Here is a 19,945-nt window from a genome sequence, read left to right as displayed (position 1 = left end):
GACGTAGCATTTATGCTAACAGTGTTTGTAGGAGCGTAAAAATGATTATGTTGACACGATCAGCTGTATTTTTTCATTCTAATTTCTCTTATTTCTTCATACTTCTCGATGTTATTTGATTTTATTCGACATTTGTTGCGCAGTAGAATAATATTGTAGCATCCGGAATAACTCAAAAAGATAGCTAGCTAGCTAATAGATAGCTATACAGCTAATAGCTATCTAGCTAGCAAGATATCGAATATGTTTCCTGACTCAAATAGTTAAGTAGCGAGCTATATAGCTAATAGATAGCGAGCTAGCTAGAGAGCTAATATGTAATATAAATTGTCCACTCATTCGCTGCCAGACGACGTGCAAAAAAACGTGTCCACTCTAGCGCCAGGGTTGTCGTCATTGTCACTCAAATTCCAGGAGCCACAGAATATGGAGTTTTAGGACGACATAAACATTCAATGCAGCGTAAAAAAAACCTGTTTAGAGTGACACACATTAGCTCAAAGTTCTCATGTCTGTCTCTGCGCTAGGTCCCAAACGGCTCGCTGGGTGTGGACCAAAGGCTATAATATTTCAGTCTGGCTCTGGCTCGCGTGTTGATTGACGTTTGTATGTGTGCTAGCATTCCAGGACGTAGCTAAATACGGACACCTAATCTCAAAAGATGTCATCGCCATATTCCTGTTGCCTTGTTACCGGCAGAGTCCGACCAGCTATTGTTCGCGTGGGCCGTAGCTAAAGTCGTCAATGCTATTTTGGACTAGCACGTCCTGAAACGTTTATTGCTATTCCCCGCGGGGCTTTAGATGGCATTCGGGTTAGGACCAAGATACTTTCTGGCGGTTTGTAGTTTGATTTCCAGGCAAAACTGAGGCGGTTCATCGATAACAATGTACAGTGATACCTCGGTTTACGAACCCCTTGGCTTACGAACTTTTCCGTTTACGAACGTTAAATTTATGACCATTTTACCTTGGCATACGAACTATTTTATATATCGGGATACACAATGAGTGATGTGTCGTTCGGCAACGAGCCCGTTCTCCTAACAAGAAAATGGCGGCCGGCTTGTTTTGGTCTTCTATTCCCCGCCCCCAGTCTTCGGTTAAAGCCACGTGATTGGTCAAGAACGCAGCAGTGAGGGGAGTTGGTTTTAACATTAAAGAGACAGGCAGACGACAGAGAAAATTGATAGAAAACAGTGAAATTTTGACTTGTTTCAACTTTGATAGTTCAAAGGCAGAGTGTACACTGCAAGGTTAAAATATTCTCATCAATCAATCAGGCTCCACAAATAACCCACAAAAGCCATATGTACACTTGATGGAAAAAGCTATCAACCCAGGTAAACAGAACACGATTGATGAGGAACTAGGTAAAATGATGGCAGAGAAAGCACCTACAAGGGATCATTCCTCAAGATGGTGAAAGAAGAAGGCTACGTTCCTCATCAAGTGTTTAATGCTGCTAAAACCGGCCACTCCATTCCATCGAGTCATCAACAACCATCACAAAGGTCAATAAAATGACTTTATTATGCAGTACAGTTTATTTCTTTAATTATAATACCAGAGCACATTTATTATACATAAAATAAGGTATAATTTGTGTAGTTTTAAGGCTTAGAAAATGAGAAAATGATGTTTTATGGGGACCTGGGAACGGATTATTCTCATTTTAATTGTTTCCTATGGGAAATTAATTTTTGGGATACACACTTTTCGCCCTACACAGCCTGTCTGGGAAGCAATTACGTTCGTAGGCCAAGGTATCACTATGGTTAAATTTGAAAGCGATGCCGTCACTCAAAATGGATCCCAAACATACCCGTTATAAGCGCCTCCGCCGTGGTCATGTGCATTAGCGTAGCATCACTCAGCGGCCAGTTTTCAGGGTCCAGTTTGAGCGCTCCCAGACCGCCCAGGGACGCCAGTTCTTCTTGGATCTTCCGACCCGATGGGCAACTTTCCCAATGGCCATTTCGGAAGCCCAAAGCATCGCCGACACCGCCTAGGACCATACCTGCTTTAAATTTATCCATTGCACTCAGCTCACAACTTGTGATGAATGTCCAGATTGTCTCTCCAAAGCCCCCCAAAAAAATAGTTTTTAAGTAGTACGTTCTCGTTGCAAAATGTCCTTCAAAACTTTCTTCAGTGCCAACAATGTTCTGGTCATTGTCCCTTCACCAGATTTGCCGTTCTTGCAGCTGTCCTCTGGCTTTTCACCGGTCGTCCCTACAGAGTCCAAATGGGTCGTAAAATGAACTTTGGGATTCAAGGACGGCGTCTGGCGTCGGAGTTTAGTTTTATCGTCTGCAGCTTCTGGACGCCGTGGCCATGGTATGTTCCCGGGAATCGGGTGTCTCCTAAAAAGGCAATGAGCATGACCCTGTAGCTTAAAGGACAACCGACATCACTTTTTTGGTTCTTGACATCAGAAAAACGTTTGATAGCATCTAAAATACCCAAAACGCGCAGTATGATAGTTTGAGTCAAATGCAAAACAACAATAAAAATGACTTCAAGTGTGCTAAAACTACTTCAAAATGACCTCAGAAAATTTCAGTTTCAGAAGGTCCCGCCCCCTTGTTTGTGATGTCACGCCGGGATACTCCTTCACAAACTGCCTCGCTCCAGAATCAAAACAATGGCTTCAGATTCGGAAAAGATGCTTTCTTGTTACTCATCCAGTTATGAATATGATTGAAATAGTTCTGAAGAAGAAAGCATACATGTTTGCAATCGATTAAAGGATTTATTCCGTGCCATTTTGAGGCAATGGGGGGGGAGGGGAATGTAGCACCAAAAAAGAGGCAGAAAATGGCGACAAAGTTCCGTGTCAGGAATTAAACAGCCTGTGGAAACGGGCTGATTACTTCCTTAATTTTCAGACCAAACAAAGTACAGCAAAATGCATTGGCGTGATGGAAGGACTGCTACAATGTGTCCTTTTCTCGGTCAGGGGCGTTCCTTCAGTGACGTCACGTGAGGACTCGTCACCAACTCAAAAAACAAGACTTCCGGAATATTCAAAACGTAAAATATGGCTACACGCGGTGGAATCTTGTCCGGAGACGTCGGTTGTCCTGAATTTAGGTTTGGAAGAGATGCTAATAGGCTGCTCGTCAGCTGGTGCTGCACTCTGTTGATATCCCACCTTGTCCGCCCCCAACGGGAGGAGATAGAGGCGACTTTGTCTGCCTTGCAGGCTGAAAATCTGGTTTGAATCTGTGTTGAAGTGATTGTGCTGTTGGGTTTTCTCTCTGGGATTCCTCACACATCCTGACAATTTGGTTAACTAAAGACGTCAAATTGTCAGAAACTGTGCATGACAGTGTAAATATTGGCTAGCGATTAGCTTTCTATTAGCAATCTATTTGCTATCTGTTCGCTAACTGGCCGGCTAGCTAGCTGTATGGTTGGCTATCTATTAGTTATATAGCTAGTCGTCTAGCTGGCTATCTATTGGCTATCGATCAGCTTTCTATTAGCAATCTATTTGCTATCAATTAGCTAACTGGCCGGCTAGCTAGCTATCTGGTTGGCTATCTATTAGTTATATAGCTAGTCGTCTAGCTGGCTATCTATTGGCTATCTATTAGCTAGCTAGCTTTCTATCTATTTACTTTCGGGTTAAGTGAACGCTGGCGCGTGTGGCTGCCGCTGCTCACCCACAGAAAAACTTCTCCCGTGACTGAAAAGTGACCTTGAGAGTTTTGAAAGGCGCTTAGAAATTAAATGTATTATTTTTATTATTATTATTATTATTATTATTCAATGGTTATCTAATCACTATAAGTGACCCGCAATGAACTGGCGACCAATCCAGGGTGTCGCCCGCCTCTACTCAGAAGTCACCTGTGATAGTGACAGCCACACGCGCCAGCGTTCACTCAACCTGGAATCACTCAAATAGAAAGTTAGCTAGCTGGCTAATGGATAACTAATAGATAGCCAACAGATAGCTAGATAGATAGCCACTTAGATAGCTATATAGTTAATAGCCAGCTAGCAAGATAGTTATTTCGCTAATACACTGAGCCAGCGTTCACTCAACCCGGAAGTAAATAGAAAGCTAGCTGGCCAGCTAACAGATAGCTAATAGATAGCCAACAGGGAGATAGCTATATAGCTAATAGCCAGCTAGCTAGACAGTTAGTTCGCTAATACACTGAGCCAGCGTTCACTCTACCCGGAAGTAAATAGATAGAAAGCTAGATAGCCAGCTAATAGATAGCTAATAGATAGCCAACAGATAGATAGCTATATAGCTAATAGCCAGCTAGCTACATAGTTAGTTCGCTAATACACTGAGCCAACGTTCACTCAACCCAGAAGTAAATAGATAGAAAGCGAGCTAGCCAGCTAATAGATAGCTAATAGATAGCCAAAAGATATATAGCTAATAGCCAGCTAGCTAGATAGTTAGCTAATACACTGAGCCAGCGTTCATTCAACCCGGAAGTAAATAGCTAACAGATAGCCAGCTAGACAGTTAGCTAACTAGCTAGATAGCCATATAGCTAATGTATCTAGCTAGCCAGATAGCAAATGGATAGCAAATAGACAGCCAGCTAGGTAGCTAGCTCGATAGCATTTTTATAGCATAGTTATATGCTCTTTTTCCATTTTGAGCCCATCAAATCTACGGCCACGTTTGAATCACTTTTACATGAAGATGACAGTTTAACAGGCTATGTCTGTTCACTTCAGATTGACCCCAGATTTTCTGTGCTTCCATTGTGGGTCTTCTAAGCATGAAACATTTAAATATGATAACTTCTATTCTGTCTATTCTCTATCACTCAGTTTATTATGTATGTTTTTTTTAATGAAAGTCCACTGACATACTCTAACGTCTTCAATGCAGTCCACACGGATGCTTTATTGACACTCTTGTGATAAACAATCACGCTTTTGGGACGTAACAATCGCTAAAGTGTACAGTATGTGCCAAAAGTACACAAACAACCCAAACATTGCACACTATGGGCAAAACCTGTTTTGTAGCATTCACGTTTGACGTTTCGAGATCACACGACAGCTTGACGCCAACAAAAGTGCAAAAGATCTCGCGGGGAAATGAAATTGATGGATAAAAGATGTTAAGATGGCTATTTTTAATCATGCTAACATTTCATGTTAGCGTCAATGTTGTAACATTTGACAATTTTTGATCATGTTTATCTTTCATGTCCACATTGGTCTTAATCGAAATCAAAATACACTATGTAGCTAGCTAGCTATTTGCTACCTAGCTGGCTATCTATCTATCTACCTCGCTGACTGTCTATCTATCTAACTATTAGCTAGCTGGCTATCTATCTATCTATTACTACTATCTATCTATCTATCTATCTATCTATCTATCTATCTATCTATCTATCTATCTATCTATCTATCTATCTATCTATCTATCTATCTATCTATCTATCTCGCTAGCTGTCTCGCTAGCTGTTAGCTAGCTATTAGCTATCTGGCTGCCTATCGGGCTATCTAGCTAGCTATCAATTAGCTAGTGAGCTAGCTTTCTACCTATTTAAGCTTTTCCGGGTTGAGTGAGCTGGCGCGTGTGACTGCCGCTACTCGCGCACAGAAAAACACATCCTGTGACTGTTAAAGGACAACCGACGTCACTTTTTTGTTTTTTAACAAAACACCAATAAAAATGACTTCAAGTGTCCAAAATCTTCAAAAAATTGAGCTGTGAATTGGGCATTTTCAGAAAGTCCCGCCCCCAGTTCGTGACGTCACGCCAAGACGTCTTGCATTGCTGGAGAATCAAAACAATGGCTTCAGATTCAGAGAATATGCTTTCTTGTTATGAATATGATTCAAATAGTTCTGAAGAGGAAAGCATACATGTTTGCAATGGATTAAATAATTTATTCCATGCCATTTTGAGGCAACATTGGGGCAACAATGGATCATCAGAAAAGAGGCACAAAATGGCGACCTCCAGTGGCCACCTCCGCTTGCACAGGCTGATAAATTCCTTATATGGAGCTTGGACTCCCTCTTCTGGCGGCTTTTGGGTGCAACACGGTTCTCAGACCAAACATGTACAGCAAAATACATTGACGTGATGGAAGGACGCTACAATTTTACGGTCAGGGGGCGGTCCTTTTATGACGTCACGTACAGCGGACTCGTCACCAACTCAAAAACAACACTTCCTGAATATTCATAGCGAGTCTTAAAATGTAAAATATAGCTATATGCGGTGGAATCTTATTAAAATACGCTCAGTAGAAGTCATTTGAAGCCACTTTACAAATTATGGACACAACTTGTGACATCGGTTGTCCTTTAAGTGACCTTAAGAGTTTTGAAAGGCGCTTATAAATGAAATGGATTATTATTAAAAGTGCCGTTGGACTACCCGCTGGCACCGCTAGATGGCAGCAGCAAAATCAAGAGAGACCTTTTATGAAAAAAGAAAAACGTGTCCAATATCAAACCAAAACCTCAAACAATATCAATGAAATACATTTAAAAAAAAATACTGATGGCTTGTTTGGAGCTAAGTGCGATAAAAGTACGCAAAACAGAATAAATCAGTGCGACTGTATTTTGTGACTGAAAAGTGACCTTGAGAGTTTTGAAAGGTGCTTCTAAATGAAATGTATTATTATGATTATTACTGTATCTATTAACTAGCTAGCAACCTAACTATTTATTTGCTATCTATTAGCTGTCTAGCTGTCTTGCTAGCTATTTTTTGTTGCTTAAATTAATTACCAAAAATAATGTAAAATGATGTGAAAAACGAATTACTCATGTAGAAAATACACTATACTGCGAGACTAATAAAGGCAAATCCAATCCAATCCAATCCAATCAAATATTTTTAATTATATGTGCACAGAGAGCATCCATAAACATTCACTTTAAAATATCATAATTGAATAATAACAGCATGATGTAATAACATTTGTCCACCTGTCTGCCCATCCCCCCTTCTCCTCACTGCTGTGTGTGTCTGTAATTCTCATCTTTCCTTTACAACGGATATCAACCAATCACGTCCGGCTTTAACCGAAGACTGGGGGCGGGAAATAGAGGACAAAAAAGTCGACTCCTTGTTAGGAGCCAGCTCTTTGATCACTTCAGAGCTCTAACAACCGACTCGTTCGCGAACGACACATCAATAGCCGCTAGTTTTTCACTGTGGATGTCCATGGGATATGTAGTCCTCTAACCGTATGACTCGACGTAGTTTTATGCTCGTCTAATATGAGATTATTCGTTCAAAAATGACCCCAGGAAAATGTCAGACTTTATAGAAGATTATTTCTAACTGGAAATATTTGTTGTCGTTTAAAATAAGCATCTTTCAAACGGTGGTTATAAAACTCGTCATTGTGGGTTGGTGGGGGGAGGGGGGTGTGTCGCATTCAGTTTTACCTAAGCAATGCTACGATTCGACTTTCATTTGTCAAGTTGTTATACAAGACGAAAAACATACAAACATATTAGTACGTACATATTAGTATTATTATTACTATTATAGTTGTTTTGAATTGGACCATTTTATCACCCGCGGTTTTCGCATTTAGATTTTCTGCGCATGCGCCTACGAGCCGGGCTGGTGTTTTCACTGTGAATTCATGGGAATTGTAGTCCTCAAACTTGTCGAGCATTTCGCTCGTCTAAAATAATTACCCCGAAAAAATGCTAGACTTTATAGAAGATTATTATGTTACTGTAAATATTTGTTGACGTTTAAAATAAGTTTCTTTCAAATGGTGGTTATAAAACTCGCAATGCTACGATTCGACTTTCATTTGTTAAGTTGTTATACAAGACGAAAAACATAAATAAAATTATTATTATTAGTATTATTATTACTATTATTGTTGTCAATTCGTCGTGACTGTTGTAATTGTACCAGTTTCGTGCACTGTATTTGCTCAGGGAGAAAATCAAAACTACAACTCCCATACGTACCGAAGCAGAAACCTGTTTCGGAAGTACATCAACAGTCGATGACTCCAATAACACAACAGAAATCAAGAACAATGTAGATTTATGGCCATTTCTTCCTTCCCCCCTCCATTTTCGCATTAAAGCGATACTTTAAGACGTTATTCTGTAAAAAAAAAAAAAGTCGTTTGTACTGATGCCGGCTAATGACGTTAGCTTTCGCTTCATGATGTGTCATTGGCGTCCACTCAATGTGAATCGATGTTGTCAACTTTTTTTTATGTATCTTAAAACAAAAAAAAATGTCTCTTGACCAACCCGGAAAGACTAAACGAGCGATTGTCCTTTCTTTGCTAGCATCAGCTGTTGATCCTCGCACGGAAGTAAACGTTGAAACGAGTGGCTGGAAAGCTTCACGCATGGAGGTGGAGGCCGGCTTGGTTGAGCAATGTGGCGCAACTGGCCTGGAGGAGGGGAGAGGAGCCTATGGATGCAATACAACAACCTGATTGTTCCCGAATTATTCAGCAATCGTGGACCGGAGAGCCAACGCGGGGCAAATAAGCTTGAACAGGTAGCCATTGCCTTATTCGTGTATTTAAAGTGCATATCGGTCATGTTGGATGTATTTTCGCCCTCTCCTCGTTCTTCCTCATTTTAGCACGACGGTAGGATCTCTCACGATATATTCCACGTTCATCGCCTACTTTTTCGTTCGGTCTCTCGTTGCTTTGTAAAATGTTCCCTCGTCAAAAACAATGAGGACATCTGTTTTTTAAGTCAGTCTTTAGTTGTCATTGTGCGTTTTCGTGTTTATCTTGTCATTCATTGACCAAACGTCTGCACCCACCGCAGTCGGATTCATGTTGTTTCACTGCTACTTTACTTTCTTTTCTCTTGTTAGTTTTTGTAGTCACTGTTTCTCAAAAGTAATATTTTTTCCTCTTACTTGACTTGCCCTAAATACGTCTGTGTAAGGTCTCAATCGTGCAGGAGTGGTCCGTCGATGAGAAGGTTTCTTCAGCCGTCATTTGTACAAATTTGAAGGTGTCGGACGTTTCGCTTCTTATCCAAGAAGCTTCGTCAGCAAACTAATTACTCCTATTGTCCTGACTGGCGACTGGCCTGATTACCCTAAATTCAACAAGCGTGTCTTGGCGAACAAATCCGACACTTTTTAAAGTTTCAGTATTAATAATAATAATAATAATAATACATTTAATTTATAAGCGCATTCATGGTCACTTTACAGTCACAGGATAAGCTTTTCTGTGGGTGAGTAGCGGCAGCCAGACGCGCAAGTTTTCACTCAACCCGAAAGTAACATAAAGTAAAAACATTAACAAATAATTGCCGTCATAAGCGCCTTCATGGTCACTTTACAGTCACAGGATAAGCTTTTCTGTGGGTGAGTAGTGGCAGCCAGACGCGCAAGTGTTCACTCAACCCGAAAGTAACATAAAGTAAAAACAACAAAAACAAAACTAAATAACAAATAATATGTCAACACAAAGACACAGAGTCATTCATTCTTTGTGTACCCTCTCTATGACAAACGCAGTTCTAGATGAAAGAGAGGATCAAAGCAATAAAGGCTAATCCAATCTATAGTATAAAGCAGTATAAAGGATGGGTGTGAAAGTCATGGCCCGGGGGCCAAATCTGGCCCTTTGCATCATTTTTTTTCGGCCCGCGAAAGCAAATCAAACTTGTGATATTTCAAGATGCTTGCTAAAGTACAAACCAAAATGTCAAATTGTCGCATGTAAACACACAATCGCAATCCTTATTTTTGACTTCAAATTTGAAAAGTAGTCATTAATTTGTTGTGCGCTCTAGATGTAATAATATGTAGAGGAAATGAAACATTCTAATGGCTTCCCCAAATTCATAACGGCCCTCGAGAGGAAACCGTAACTACAATGTGGCCTGCCTCAAAAAATGACTTGGCATAAAGGATTGTTGAACAAATTGTTGCATATATTTCATATATCTATTAGCTAGCTAGCTTTCTATCCAAGTTACTTAGCTATCTATTAGCTGTCTATTAGCTAGCTACCTTTCTATCTGAGTTACTTCCAAGTTGTGTGAAGGCCTAGATAGTTATCTATTAGCGAGCTAGCTTTCTATCTGAGTTACTTAGCTTTCTATTAGCTGTCTATTAGCTAGCTAGCTTTCTATCTGAGTTACTTCCAAGTTGTGTGAAGGCCTAGATAGCTATCTATTAGCTATCTATTAGCTAGCTAGCATTCTATCTGAGTTACTTAGCTTTCGATTAGCTGTCTATTAGCTAGCTAGCTTTCTATCTGAGTTACTTCCAGGTTGTGTGAAGGCCTAGACAGCTATCTATTAGCTATCTATTAGCTAGCTAGCTTTCTATCTGAGTTACTTAGCTATCTATTAGCTGTATATTAGCTAGCTACCTTTCTATCTGAGCTACTTCCGGGTTGTGTGAAGGCCTAGATAGCTATCTATTAGCTATCTATTATCTTGCTAGCTTTTTATCCGAGTTACTTAGCTATCTATTAGCTGTCTTTTAGCTAGCTACCTTTCTATCTGAGTTACTTCCGGCTTGTGTGAAGGCCTACATAGCTATCTGTTAGCTATCTATTAGCTATGTAGCTTTCTATCCGAGTGACTTAGCTATCTATTACTTGTCTATTAGCTAGCTAGCTTTCTATCTGAGTTACTTCCAGGTTGTGTGAAGCCCTAGATACTCTGTTAGCTACCTATTAGCTCACTAGCTTTCTGTCTGAGTTACTTCCGGGTTGTGTGAAGGCCTAGATAGCTACCTGTTAGCTACCTATTAGCTAGCTAGCTTTCTATCCAAGTTAATTCCCGGTTGAGTGAACGCTGGCGCGCGTGGCTGCCGCTGCTCATCCGCAGAAAAACCGATCCTGTGACTGTAAAGCGGCCTTGAGAGTTTTGAAAGGCGCTTAGAAATGAAATGTATTATTATTATTATTATTATTATTATTATTATTATTATTATTACTATATACTGTGTATATCTCCTCACAAATTATTAATGATTATTAGACATCATAACAGATCATATTCCAGCTTGTAAGATATTTTTACATCTATGAATGTTTTCACAACAGCAGCTCGCCAGTGAACAGGGCCGCTATTGACCTCCCAGCACAAGCGGCCGGAACCCAGCGAGCGACATTCCAGCAACTGAAGGAACGTTTAACATCACTCTTACTTTGTTTATGCTAACTCAGGTGAGGACCATCTTTTTGGGCGGCCATGAGTTGAATTTCTTCAAAGTGGACTAAATTGATTGGATTGGATTGGATTGGATTTGCCTTTATTAGTCTCGCAATGGAGAAATTTACATTTCACAGCAGCAAAGTTATGAAAGAAATGAAAGTAGAAAAGCAAAACATAGGAGCTGCTGGAAAGGCAGCCACTCTCGCGGCGCCGTCTTGAAGTCAAAAGAACAAAAAAAAAAACTAAATAACAAATAACATGACAACACAAAGACACAGAGAGACATTCATTCTTAAGCACCTTCTGTACCCTCTTTGTTACATAAAGCAGTTCCAGATGAAAGAGGAGAGGATCAAAGCGTCTCTTCACCAGTGTATCAGGGACATCATGGTGGAATGTGCAAGTCGACTACAAGCTAAATGTTAAAAGCAAACATGCAGCTGTAGCATCCATTGACGAAAAGAGATCGTCTCACATCTCCTGTCCCACATAAATCTGCTTCAATTCCATCCCGCGACAGTTGCATATACGCATCGGCGCTCTGCGCTGACACTCCTTCCTTCTTATCGCGGGCTCCTCAAGCCATGTATCCATCCAGCCGCAGACTGTCCAACAGCACCGACCTTCCACTGAACAAAGCGGGGCTGTGAAGATGCTGCCCATTACAGGCGCAAAAAAACACAATGGCCCCAGAGCTGTCCAGCGATGACAGTCGAATGGCACCGACATTCCTCCCATTCAAAAACAGTACAGGCATATTCATGCTGCCGAAAAGACGCAACCGCTCAGCACAGTTTCCTCCTTGATGAATGTCGTGGTCAAAAATGCTGAAAAACAATCCGTATCCGTTCCACACGACGCACAACAACACAAAGTGAAAAAAGAAAACACAAAAACAAGACAAAAACAACAAAAAAAAGCAAGGCTCATCAGAGCACTTGCTGACGGCTGCCTACTCGGGCGCCATCTTGGACTCCTTTTGATGAAGGGACTTTTAACATTTATGTCGCGTTGCAATCTAAACACTTGGTCACTCTAAGTGACCAAGCTAGCTTTCTATCTATTTGAGTTACTTCCGGGTTGAGTGAACGCTGGCGCGTGTGGTTGCCGCTGCTCACCCACAGAAAATCTTATCCTGTGACTGTAAAGTGACCTTGAGAGTTTTGAAAGGCGCTTATAAATGAAATGTATTATTACTGGATCTATTAGCTAGCTAGCTACATAACTATTTATTTGCTATCTATTAGCTATCGATTAGCTGGCTTGCTAGCTATCTAGCTGGCAAGGTAGCTATTGGATTGGATTGGATTTGCCTTTATTAGTCTCGCAATGGAGAAATTTACATTTCACAGCAGCAAAGTTATGAAAGAAATGTCTATCTAGTAGCGACTGTATCCAGGGACTCTAAAGTGACCTTGAGAGTTTTGAAAGGTGCTTATAAATGAAATGTATTATTGTTATTACTGTATCTATTAGCTAGTTAGCTACCTAACTATTCATTTGCTGTCTATTAGCTATCTATTACCTGTCTAGCTAGCTATCATTTAGCTATCCAGCTGGCTCCCTAGCTATCTATTAACGACTGTATCTTGTGACTGTAAAGGGACCTTGAGAGCTTTGAAATGTGCTTATAAATGAAATGTATTATTATTATTATTACTATAGCTATTAACTAGCTCGCTAGCTTACTATTTATTTGCTATCTATTAGCTGTCTAGGTGGCTTGCTATCTAGCTAGCTATCGTTTAGCTATCTAGTGACGATAAAGTGACCTTAAGATTTTTGAAAGGTGCTTCTCAATGAAATGTATTATTATTATTACTGTATCTATTAGCTAGCTAGCTAGCTTTCTATCGATTTGAGTTACTTCCGGGTTGAGTGAATGCTGGCATGTGTGGCTGCTGCTGCTCACCCACAGAAAAAATGTATCATGTGACTGTAAAGTGACCTTGAGAGTTTTGAAAGGCGCTTAGAAATGAAATGTATTATTATTATTACTCATTTTAAATGCAAACAGAAACCAGGTGGTGTTGAGCGCTTAAAACCAACATGGCTTGTTTGACCTGACCAGCTCGAACCGCACCTTAGCTAAATATTCGGCGCCCAGTCAAGCGGCTCAAAGACTGACCGACAACTACTCACAAACAAGTAGACCCACAGAAAAACTTATCCTGTGACTGTAAAGTGACATTGAGAGTTTTGAAAGGCGCTTAGTGTCACGGTTTGCAAGGTGGTGATGGCGGGTGCGGATCCCAAAAAGCAGGCAGGAGTGAGCAGGAGGTTGTTTGACAAATTGTATTAAAATAAAGGTCAGCAGGAACAAAATGTAAAACATCAAAATCATCTGAATGAAAAAAAATACAAAGTATCAAAACAAGAGACCAAAAGTAAAAGTCCGCCAAGGTTAAACAAACACACACAATGCATGCAGCAAACAAGCAGCAAACAATGAACCGGCAACGGATGGTCGTGCCGGGTGTCCTTTTAAGTGACAGTGATTAAAACGACCAGCACCTGCGAGACTGCAGGCAGGGCTGACGTCGGGTGGAGTGAACGCTGGCCTGTGTGGCTGCGCTGCTCACCCACAGAAAAACGTGACTGTCAGGTGACCTTGAAAGTTTTGAAAGGTGCTTAGAAATGAAATGGATTATTATCATCTAGCTGGCTGGCTATCTAGCTAGCTATCGATGAACTATAGAGCTATCTATTAGCTATCTATTGCCTAGCTTGCTAGCTTTCTATCTATTTGAGTTACTTCCGGGTTGAGTGAATGCTGGCGCGTGTGGCTGCCGCTGCTCACCCACAAAAAAAATGTATCCTGTGACTGTAAAGTCACGTTGAGAGTTTTGAAAGGCGCTTATCAATTAAATGGATTTATTATTATGATTATTATTATAATTATAAAAATATGTTGTTATTTTTAATCTCTCTAATTTTCAGGCTGATTCGTCCGTCAACGCTCACTAGCGGACGTTTGGATGCAGATGGTTTATTTGTTCCTCTGCCTCGGCCTGGCTGCGGCTTCCGCTGCACAGCAGGAGACCAACCAAAAGGCCCATCATGCCGCCGGGAAGCCCAACAGGCGTTCGGCCACAACGGGCAACACCTGGCTGGCCAACAACTGCTTGCGATTGAGTCGCCTCCTCCGCCGAAAAAACGCCGTCGTCAATAAATTGGCGGAAGCCGCCGCCGCCGTCAAGACGAACCGAAGCTTTTCCGAGACTGAGCGTGACTTTCAGGTATTTCTGTTTGTACTAGCTTGTGCAGTGAAACCTTGGCTTACGAACTTAACTGGTTCCCAGACATAGTGTGCAAAGCGAAAAGTGTGTATCCCAAAAAATAATTTCACATAGGAAACCATTAAAATGAGAATAATCCGTTCCCAGGTCCCCATAAAACATAATTTTCTCATTTTATAAGCCTTAAAACTACATAAAATATACCTTATTTTACGTGTAATAAATGTGATATGGTATTATAATTAAAGAAATGAACTGTACTGTATAATAAAGTCGTTGGTGGCTTGATGTAATGGAGTGGCCAATTTCATCAGCATTAAACACTTGATAAGGAACGTAGCCTTCTTCTTTCACCATCTTGAGGAATGATCCCTCGTAGGTGCTTTCTATGCCATAATTTTACCTAGTTCCTCATCAATTGTGTTCTCTTTAACTGGGTTGATAGCTAGTTGTGGAGCCTGATTGGTGGGAATTTTAACCTTGCAGTCTACACTCTGCCTTTGAACTATCAAAGTTGAAACGAGTCCAAATGTCACTGGTTTCTATCCATTTTCTCACTCTCTCTGTCGTCTGCCAGTCTCTTTAATTTTGAAACGTAAACCGAAAAGTTTGTAAGCCAAGCGTCCATTTGCGCTTTCTCCCCGCAGGTGCACACGATTCACGTTTTCCAGAAAGAGTTGAACGAGAGCGAGCACATGGTTTTCCAAGCGGTTCACAGCCTGCAGAGGGCGCTGCAGGGAGACTACAGGGACGTGGGCAACATGAAGGAGAGTAGCAAGCAGAGGTTGGAAGCGCTCAGGGAAGCCGCCATCCAGGTGATCGCATCGTTTTTTGTTGTTTTTTTTCCCCCCCACGTTCCATACGGGATTGTAAATAGCGCGTTTTGCGGACTATAAGGTGTACCCAAAAGTCTTACAAATCCGGTAGTGCACTGAAGTATAAGGCACACCTTCCATGAATGCAAAATGTTTCCCAAGTATAATATACAGTGATACCTCGGTTTACGAACCCCTTGGCTTACGAACGTTACATTGATGAAAATTTTACCTTGTCGTACAAACTATTTTTTGGGATACACACGGAGCGCCACAATGAGGGATGTGTCTTTCCTAACAAGAAAATGGCAGCCGACTGTTTTTGTTCTCTATTCCCCGCCCCCAGTCTTCGGTTAAAGCCACGTGATTGGTCAAGAACGCAGCAGTGAGGGGAGGTGGTTTAAACATTAAAGAGACAGGCAGACGACAGAGAAAATGGATAGAAAACAGTGACATTTGGACTCGTTTCAACTTTGATAGTTCAAAGGCAGAGTGTAGACTGCAAGGTTAAAATTCCCATCAATCAGGCTCCACAAATAACCCACAAAAGCCATATGTACAGTTGATGCACAAAGCTATCAACCCAGCTAAACAGAACACATTTGATGAGGAACAAGGTAAAATTATCGCTGAGAAAGCAACTACAAGGGATCATTCCTCAAGATAGTGAAAGAATAAGGCTACGTTCCTCATCAATCAGAATCAGAATACCTTTATTCGTCCCACAATGGGGAAATTTGCAAAAGATCAAGTGTTTAATGCTGAGGAAAGCGGTCACTCCATTCCATCATGCCATCAACGACGATCACAAAGGTAAATAAAATGACTTTATTATACTGTACAGTTTATTTCTTTAATTATAATACCATAGCACATTTATCATACATAAAATAAGGTGTATTTTGTGTAGTTTTAAGGCGTAGAAATTTAGAAAATGATGTTTTATGGAGACCTGGGAACGGATTATTCTCATTTTAATGATTTCCTATTGGAAAATATTTTTTGGGATACACACGTTTTGCCTTACACACTCCGTCTGGGAACCAATTAAGTTCGTAAGCCAAAATATCACTGTACATGGAAAAAGTTTTCAAATTCATTGGTAGTCCGGAAAATACGGTCCTCTTGTAAGACAAATTTCCGCCTTGTGGGACTGTTACAGGCTTTCTGATTCTGAAGACTGTGCACGTTTTGACCCATTGAAGACTTTCTGTCAATATACAAAAAGTGACCTGATTGCAATCAGTGGTCCAGCTGCCAAAATGGCAACCACAAGCGCACATATTCCATTTCTAGATTGACCTCCAAAGATGTTTTTGTGCTTCGTCCTCCAGGAGGAGCAGGAGTATGTCGAACTGGTGGCCGCGGAAAAGCATCAGCAGGAGGCTGTCAAGAACATCCTGGCTCGGAACAAGACTCTGTCCATCGTCGACGGCATCCTGGAGGACGTCAGGAAGGCGGCGGATCGACTGGAAGAGGAGATCGAAGAACATGCCTTTGATAATAACAAACAGGTGAACAAACAATCCCGCTATCAAAATTGTCCGTAGGATTGTCAGAGATGTTCGATCGGACACTGTGGACAAAGGCTCTGACACAGAAAGATTGTCTTTTACTGAATTCTGCAGCCCTCTGCCAAGCTATTTATTGAGAGTATATGCAAATTTTAAGTAAAACATCAAGGATCCATAAAAAATGGGAAAATTATCCATCTCTCCAGATCATCTCTTATTTTTCCCTCAAAATCCAATTTTGTATCAAGGCCATAGAGTTGACCAGGCGAGGATCTGACCTTCTGACCCCCCCTCTGTCGGCTTTGCAGATGCAAGGAGTGAACGTCGAAGCGGTGCTGAGAGTGGAGGAAGATGAAGAAAATGGAGGCATCCGAAAAAACAAATCAAGTCCGAGGGAAGCCGGAGAGGATTTGGGCCTCAGCTTGCTCATCGACTCTCAAAATAACCAGTATGTGCTGACCAAACCCAGAGATTCCACCATGCCCAGGGCGGACCACCATTTTATCAAGGTCAGACCCCCTCCCCCAGCCCCCTGAACATTGTTCGGGATTGTTTTTTTGCATATTTTGTCAAAAGTGGAAAAAATGCGGGTGACCTCGTGGTCAGTTCGTCAACCTCACAATGAAGAAGTTCCAGCTCCGGACTCCCTATAAGGAGTTTGCATGTTCTCCCCATGCCTATGTGGCTTTTCTACGGGTACAGTGATACCTCAGCTCACATACTTAATTGGTTCCCAGAAAGTGTGGGTAAGGCGAAAAGTTCGTCCTCCCAACATTTATTTCCCATAAGAAACCATTAAAATGAGAATAATCCGTTCCCAGGTCCCCATAAAACATAATTGTCTGCTAAATAAGCCTTAAAACTACACCAAAAACCTTATTTGTATGTATAATAAATGTGCTATTGTATTGTAATTCAAGAAATTATTATTATTATTATTATTATTATTATTAATAATAATAATAATAATAATAATAATAATAATAATATAATAATAATACATTTGATTTCGAAGCGCCTTTCAAAACTCTCAAGGTCACGTGTCAGTCACAGCATTTTTTTTTACTGTGGGTGAGCAGTGGCAGTCACACGGTCAGCGTTCACTCATCCTGGAAGTAACTCAAATAGATAGAAAGCTAAGACAGTAGATAGCTAACCAGACAGCTAATACTGTAGATAGCAAGCTAGATAGCCAGCTAGCCAGCCAGATAGCGAATAGCTAGAGAGCTAATAGATAGCCCGCTAGTTAATTCGTAAATTTTAATCCGGCATTGTTAGCGTTTTTTATCATTTCAAATAATAAACTACAGCATAATAAAGTCATTTTATTTACCTTTGTGATGGCGGTTGATGGCTTGATGTAATGGAGTGGGAGGAGGAAGGGAAGGAGTTGCTGTTTGGAAGGAGAGTCACCTTCCATAAGGACTGTAGGTAACTCAACCTCCGGTGTGGCTTCTCTTCTTTGCTTCTTAGAAGGAGTCTCTTTATCCTTTTCGCTCTTCATCCCTTTTGTCTCTTCTTCGGCTTAACACTAGCCTGTGCTGGGGTCTTTTTCGGTCCCATAATAGCAAAAGTACTCCACTCGATAACAAACCACATCCGCATTCAAAGAAAGGGGGTGACGAAAAGTAGTCCGCCAGCCGAGACTATATTTTAATAATGGTTTCCTATGGGAAATTAATGTTTGGAATACACACTTTTCGCCTTACACACATTTTCTGGGAACCAATTAAGTTCGTAAGCCAAGCTATCACTGTATTTCAATCTGTGTTTTGTAGGATTTGGTGTCGGTGGTCATGTTGTCGCTACCCTGTGGCTGGATGTGCACCCTGGTGGGTCTTCCCCCCATGTTTGGATACATTATCACCGGGGTCCTGCTCGGACCTTCTGGTCTCAACAGCATCAAGGTGGGGGTCCATGTCCGTCCCCGTCCACCCCGAAAGTATTCACTTCACGTCCACCTAAAATGCTGATGTGATCTCCCAACAGTCTATGGTCCAAGTGGAGACTTTGGGAGAACTGGGAGTGTTTTTTACCCTCTTTGTGGTCGGCTTGGAGTTCTCACCCGAGCGCCTTCGGAAGGTAAAACCCAAACGAGGGACTCCATTCCGTGTACCTCGGTTTACGAACCCCTTGTCTTACGAACTTTTCGGTTTACAAACGTTAAATTTATGAACATTTTACCTTGGCATACCAACTATTTTTCGGGATACACACGGAGCGCCAAAACGAGTTATGTGTCGTTCGCAAACAAGCTCGTTCTCCTAACAAGGAAATGGCAGCCCACTAATTTTTGTCCTCTATTCCCCGCCCCCAGTCTTCGATTAAAGCCACGTGATTGGTCAAGAACGCAGCAGTGAGGGGAGGTGGTTTAAACATTAAAGAGACAGGCAGACGACAGAGAGAGAGTGACAAAATGGATATAATACAGTGAAATTTGGTTTCAACTTTGATAGTTCAAAGGCAGAGTGAGTGTCGACTGCAAGGTTAAAATATCCCATCAATCAGGCTCCACAAATAACCCACACACGCCATCTGTACACTTGATGCAAAAAGCTATCAACCCAGCTAAACAGAACACAATTGATGAGGAACAAGGTAAAATGATGGCAGAGAAAGCACCTACAAGGGATCATTCCTCGAGATGGTGAAAGAAGAAGGTTCCTCATCGAGTGTTTCATGCTAATGAAACTCCATTCCATCGAGCCATCAACGACCGTCACAAAGGTCAATAAAACGACTTTATTATACCGTAGTTTATTTCTTTCATTGTAATGCCATAGCACATTTATTATACATAAAATAATGTATATTTTGTGTAGTTTTGAGGCTTAGAAAGTAGAAATCATGTTTTATGGGCACCTAGGAACAGATTATTCTCATTTTAATGGTTTCCTATGGGAAATAAATTTTTGGGATACACATTTTTCGCCTTACACACTCTGTCTGGGAACCAATTAAGTTCGTAAGCCAAGGTCTCACCGTATTTCCGACGTTATTTGAAACCTGCTCCGTGTAGGTGTGGAAGACCTCGGTTCAGGGTTCCTGCTACCTGTGTCTGCTCATGGTTGTGGTCGGGTTGCTATGGGGACGGGTGCTGCAGATACAACCCATCCAGACTGTCTTCGTCGCCACCTGTCTGTCCCTGTCCTCCACCCCGCTAGTGTCCCGGTTCCTAGCGGGTGCAAGCAGAGGGGACAAAGAAGGTTTGTGGAATTGACTGAGGTCTGCGCCCA

The 19,945-nt window shown here is 41.3% G+C and overlaps 3 protein-coding genes across 6 annotated transcripts in view; 1 reads left to right on the top strand and 2 right to left on the bottom strand.

Annotated features, from left to right (window-relative positions):
- Positions 1-2,038, bottom strand: part of adprhl1 (ADP-ribosylhydrolase like 1) — a 7,844-nt gene extending 5,806 nt beyond the window's left edge. For both annotated transcript variants that reach the window (XR_016114578.1, XM_088993115.1), the window contains exon 1: positions 1,825-2,038. Coding sequence is in view for 1 of the 2 variants with exons in the window: in XM_088993115.1 (XP_088849241.1) it covers positions 1,825-2,038 (214 nt within the window). In the remaining variant the exon portion in view is untranslated. The remainder of the gene's footprint in view (positions 1-1,824) is intronic.
- pros1 (protein S) overlaps positions 1-19,945 on the bottom strand; it is a 106,109-nt gene that overhangs the window by 15,395 nt on the left and 70,769 nt on the right. The gene's annotated exons all lie outside the window — the stretch shown is intronic.
- Positions 1-19,945, top strand: part of slc9d1 (solute carrier family 9 member D1) — a 32,761-nt gene that overhangs the window by 7,586 nt on the left and 5,230 nt on the right. Inside the window, exons 2-11 of one of the 3 annotated variants that reach the window (XM_088993111.1) lie at positions 2,190-2,339; positions 8,283-8,499; positions 11,030-11,152; positions 14,082-14,380; positions 15,028-15,195; positions 16,530-16,709; positions 17,018-17,218; positions 18,488-18,616; positions 18,699-18,791; positions 19,729-19,915. In XM_088993111.1, the coding sequence (XP_088849237.1) occupies positions 14,120-14,380; positions 15,028-15,195; positions 16,530-16,709; positions 17,018-17,218; positions 18,488-18,616; positions 18,699-18,791; positions 19,729-19,915 (1,219 nt within the window). In that variant the 5' untranslated portion in view covers positions 2,190-2,339; positions 8,283-8,499; positions 11,030-11,152; positions 14,082-14,119. Of the gene's footprint in view, positions 1-2,189; positions 2,340-8,282; positions 8,500-11,029; positions 11,153-14,081; positions 14,381-15,027; positions 15,196-16,529; positions 16,710-17,017; positions 17,219-18,487; positions 18,617-18,698; positions 18,792-19,728; positions 19,916-19,945 lie in introns of those variants that run through there. The other 2 variants (XM_088993112.1, XM_088993113.1) reach the window with 2 other exon arrangements.

This window comes from Hippocampus bargibanti, linkage group LG03 (assembly GCF_051943395.1).
Source record: "Hippocampus bargibanti isolate YZ-2025 linkage group LG03, ASM5194339v1, whole genome shotgun sequence".
Taxonomy (NCBI): Eukaryota; Metazoa; Chordata; class Actinopteri; order Syngnathiformes; family Syngnathidae; genus Hippocampus; species Hippocampus bargibanti.
The sequence above is the reverse complement of the archived record's forward strand: the minus strand, read 5'-3'. Positions and strand labels throughout refer to the sequence as shown.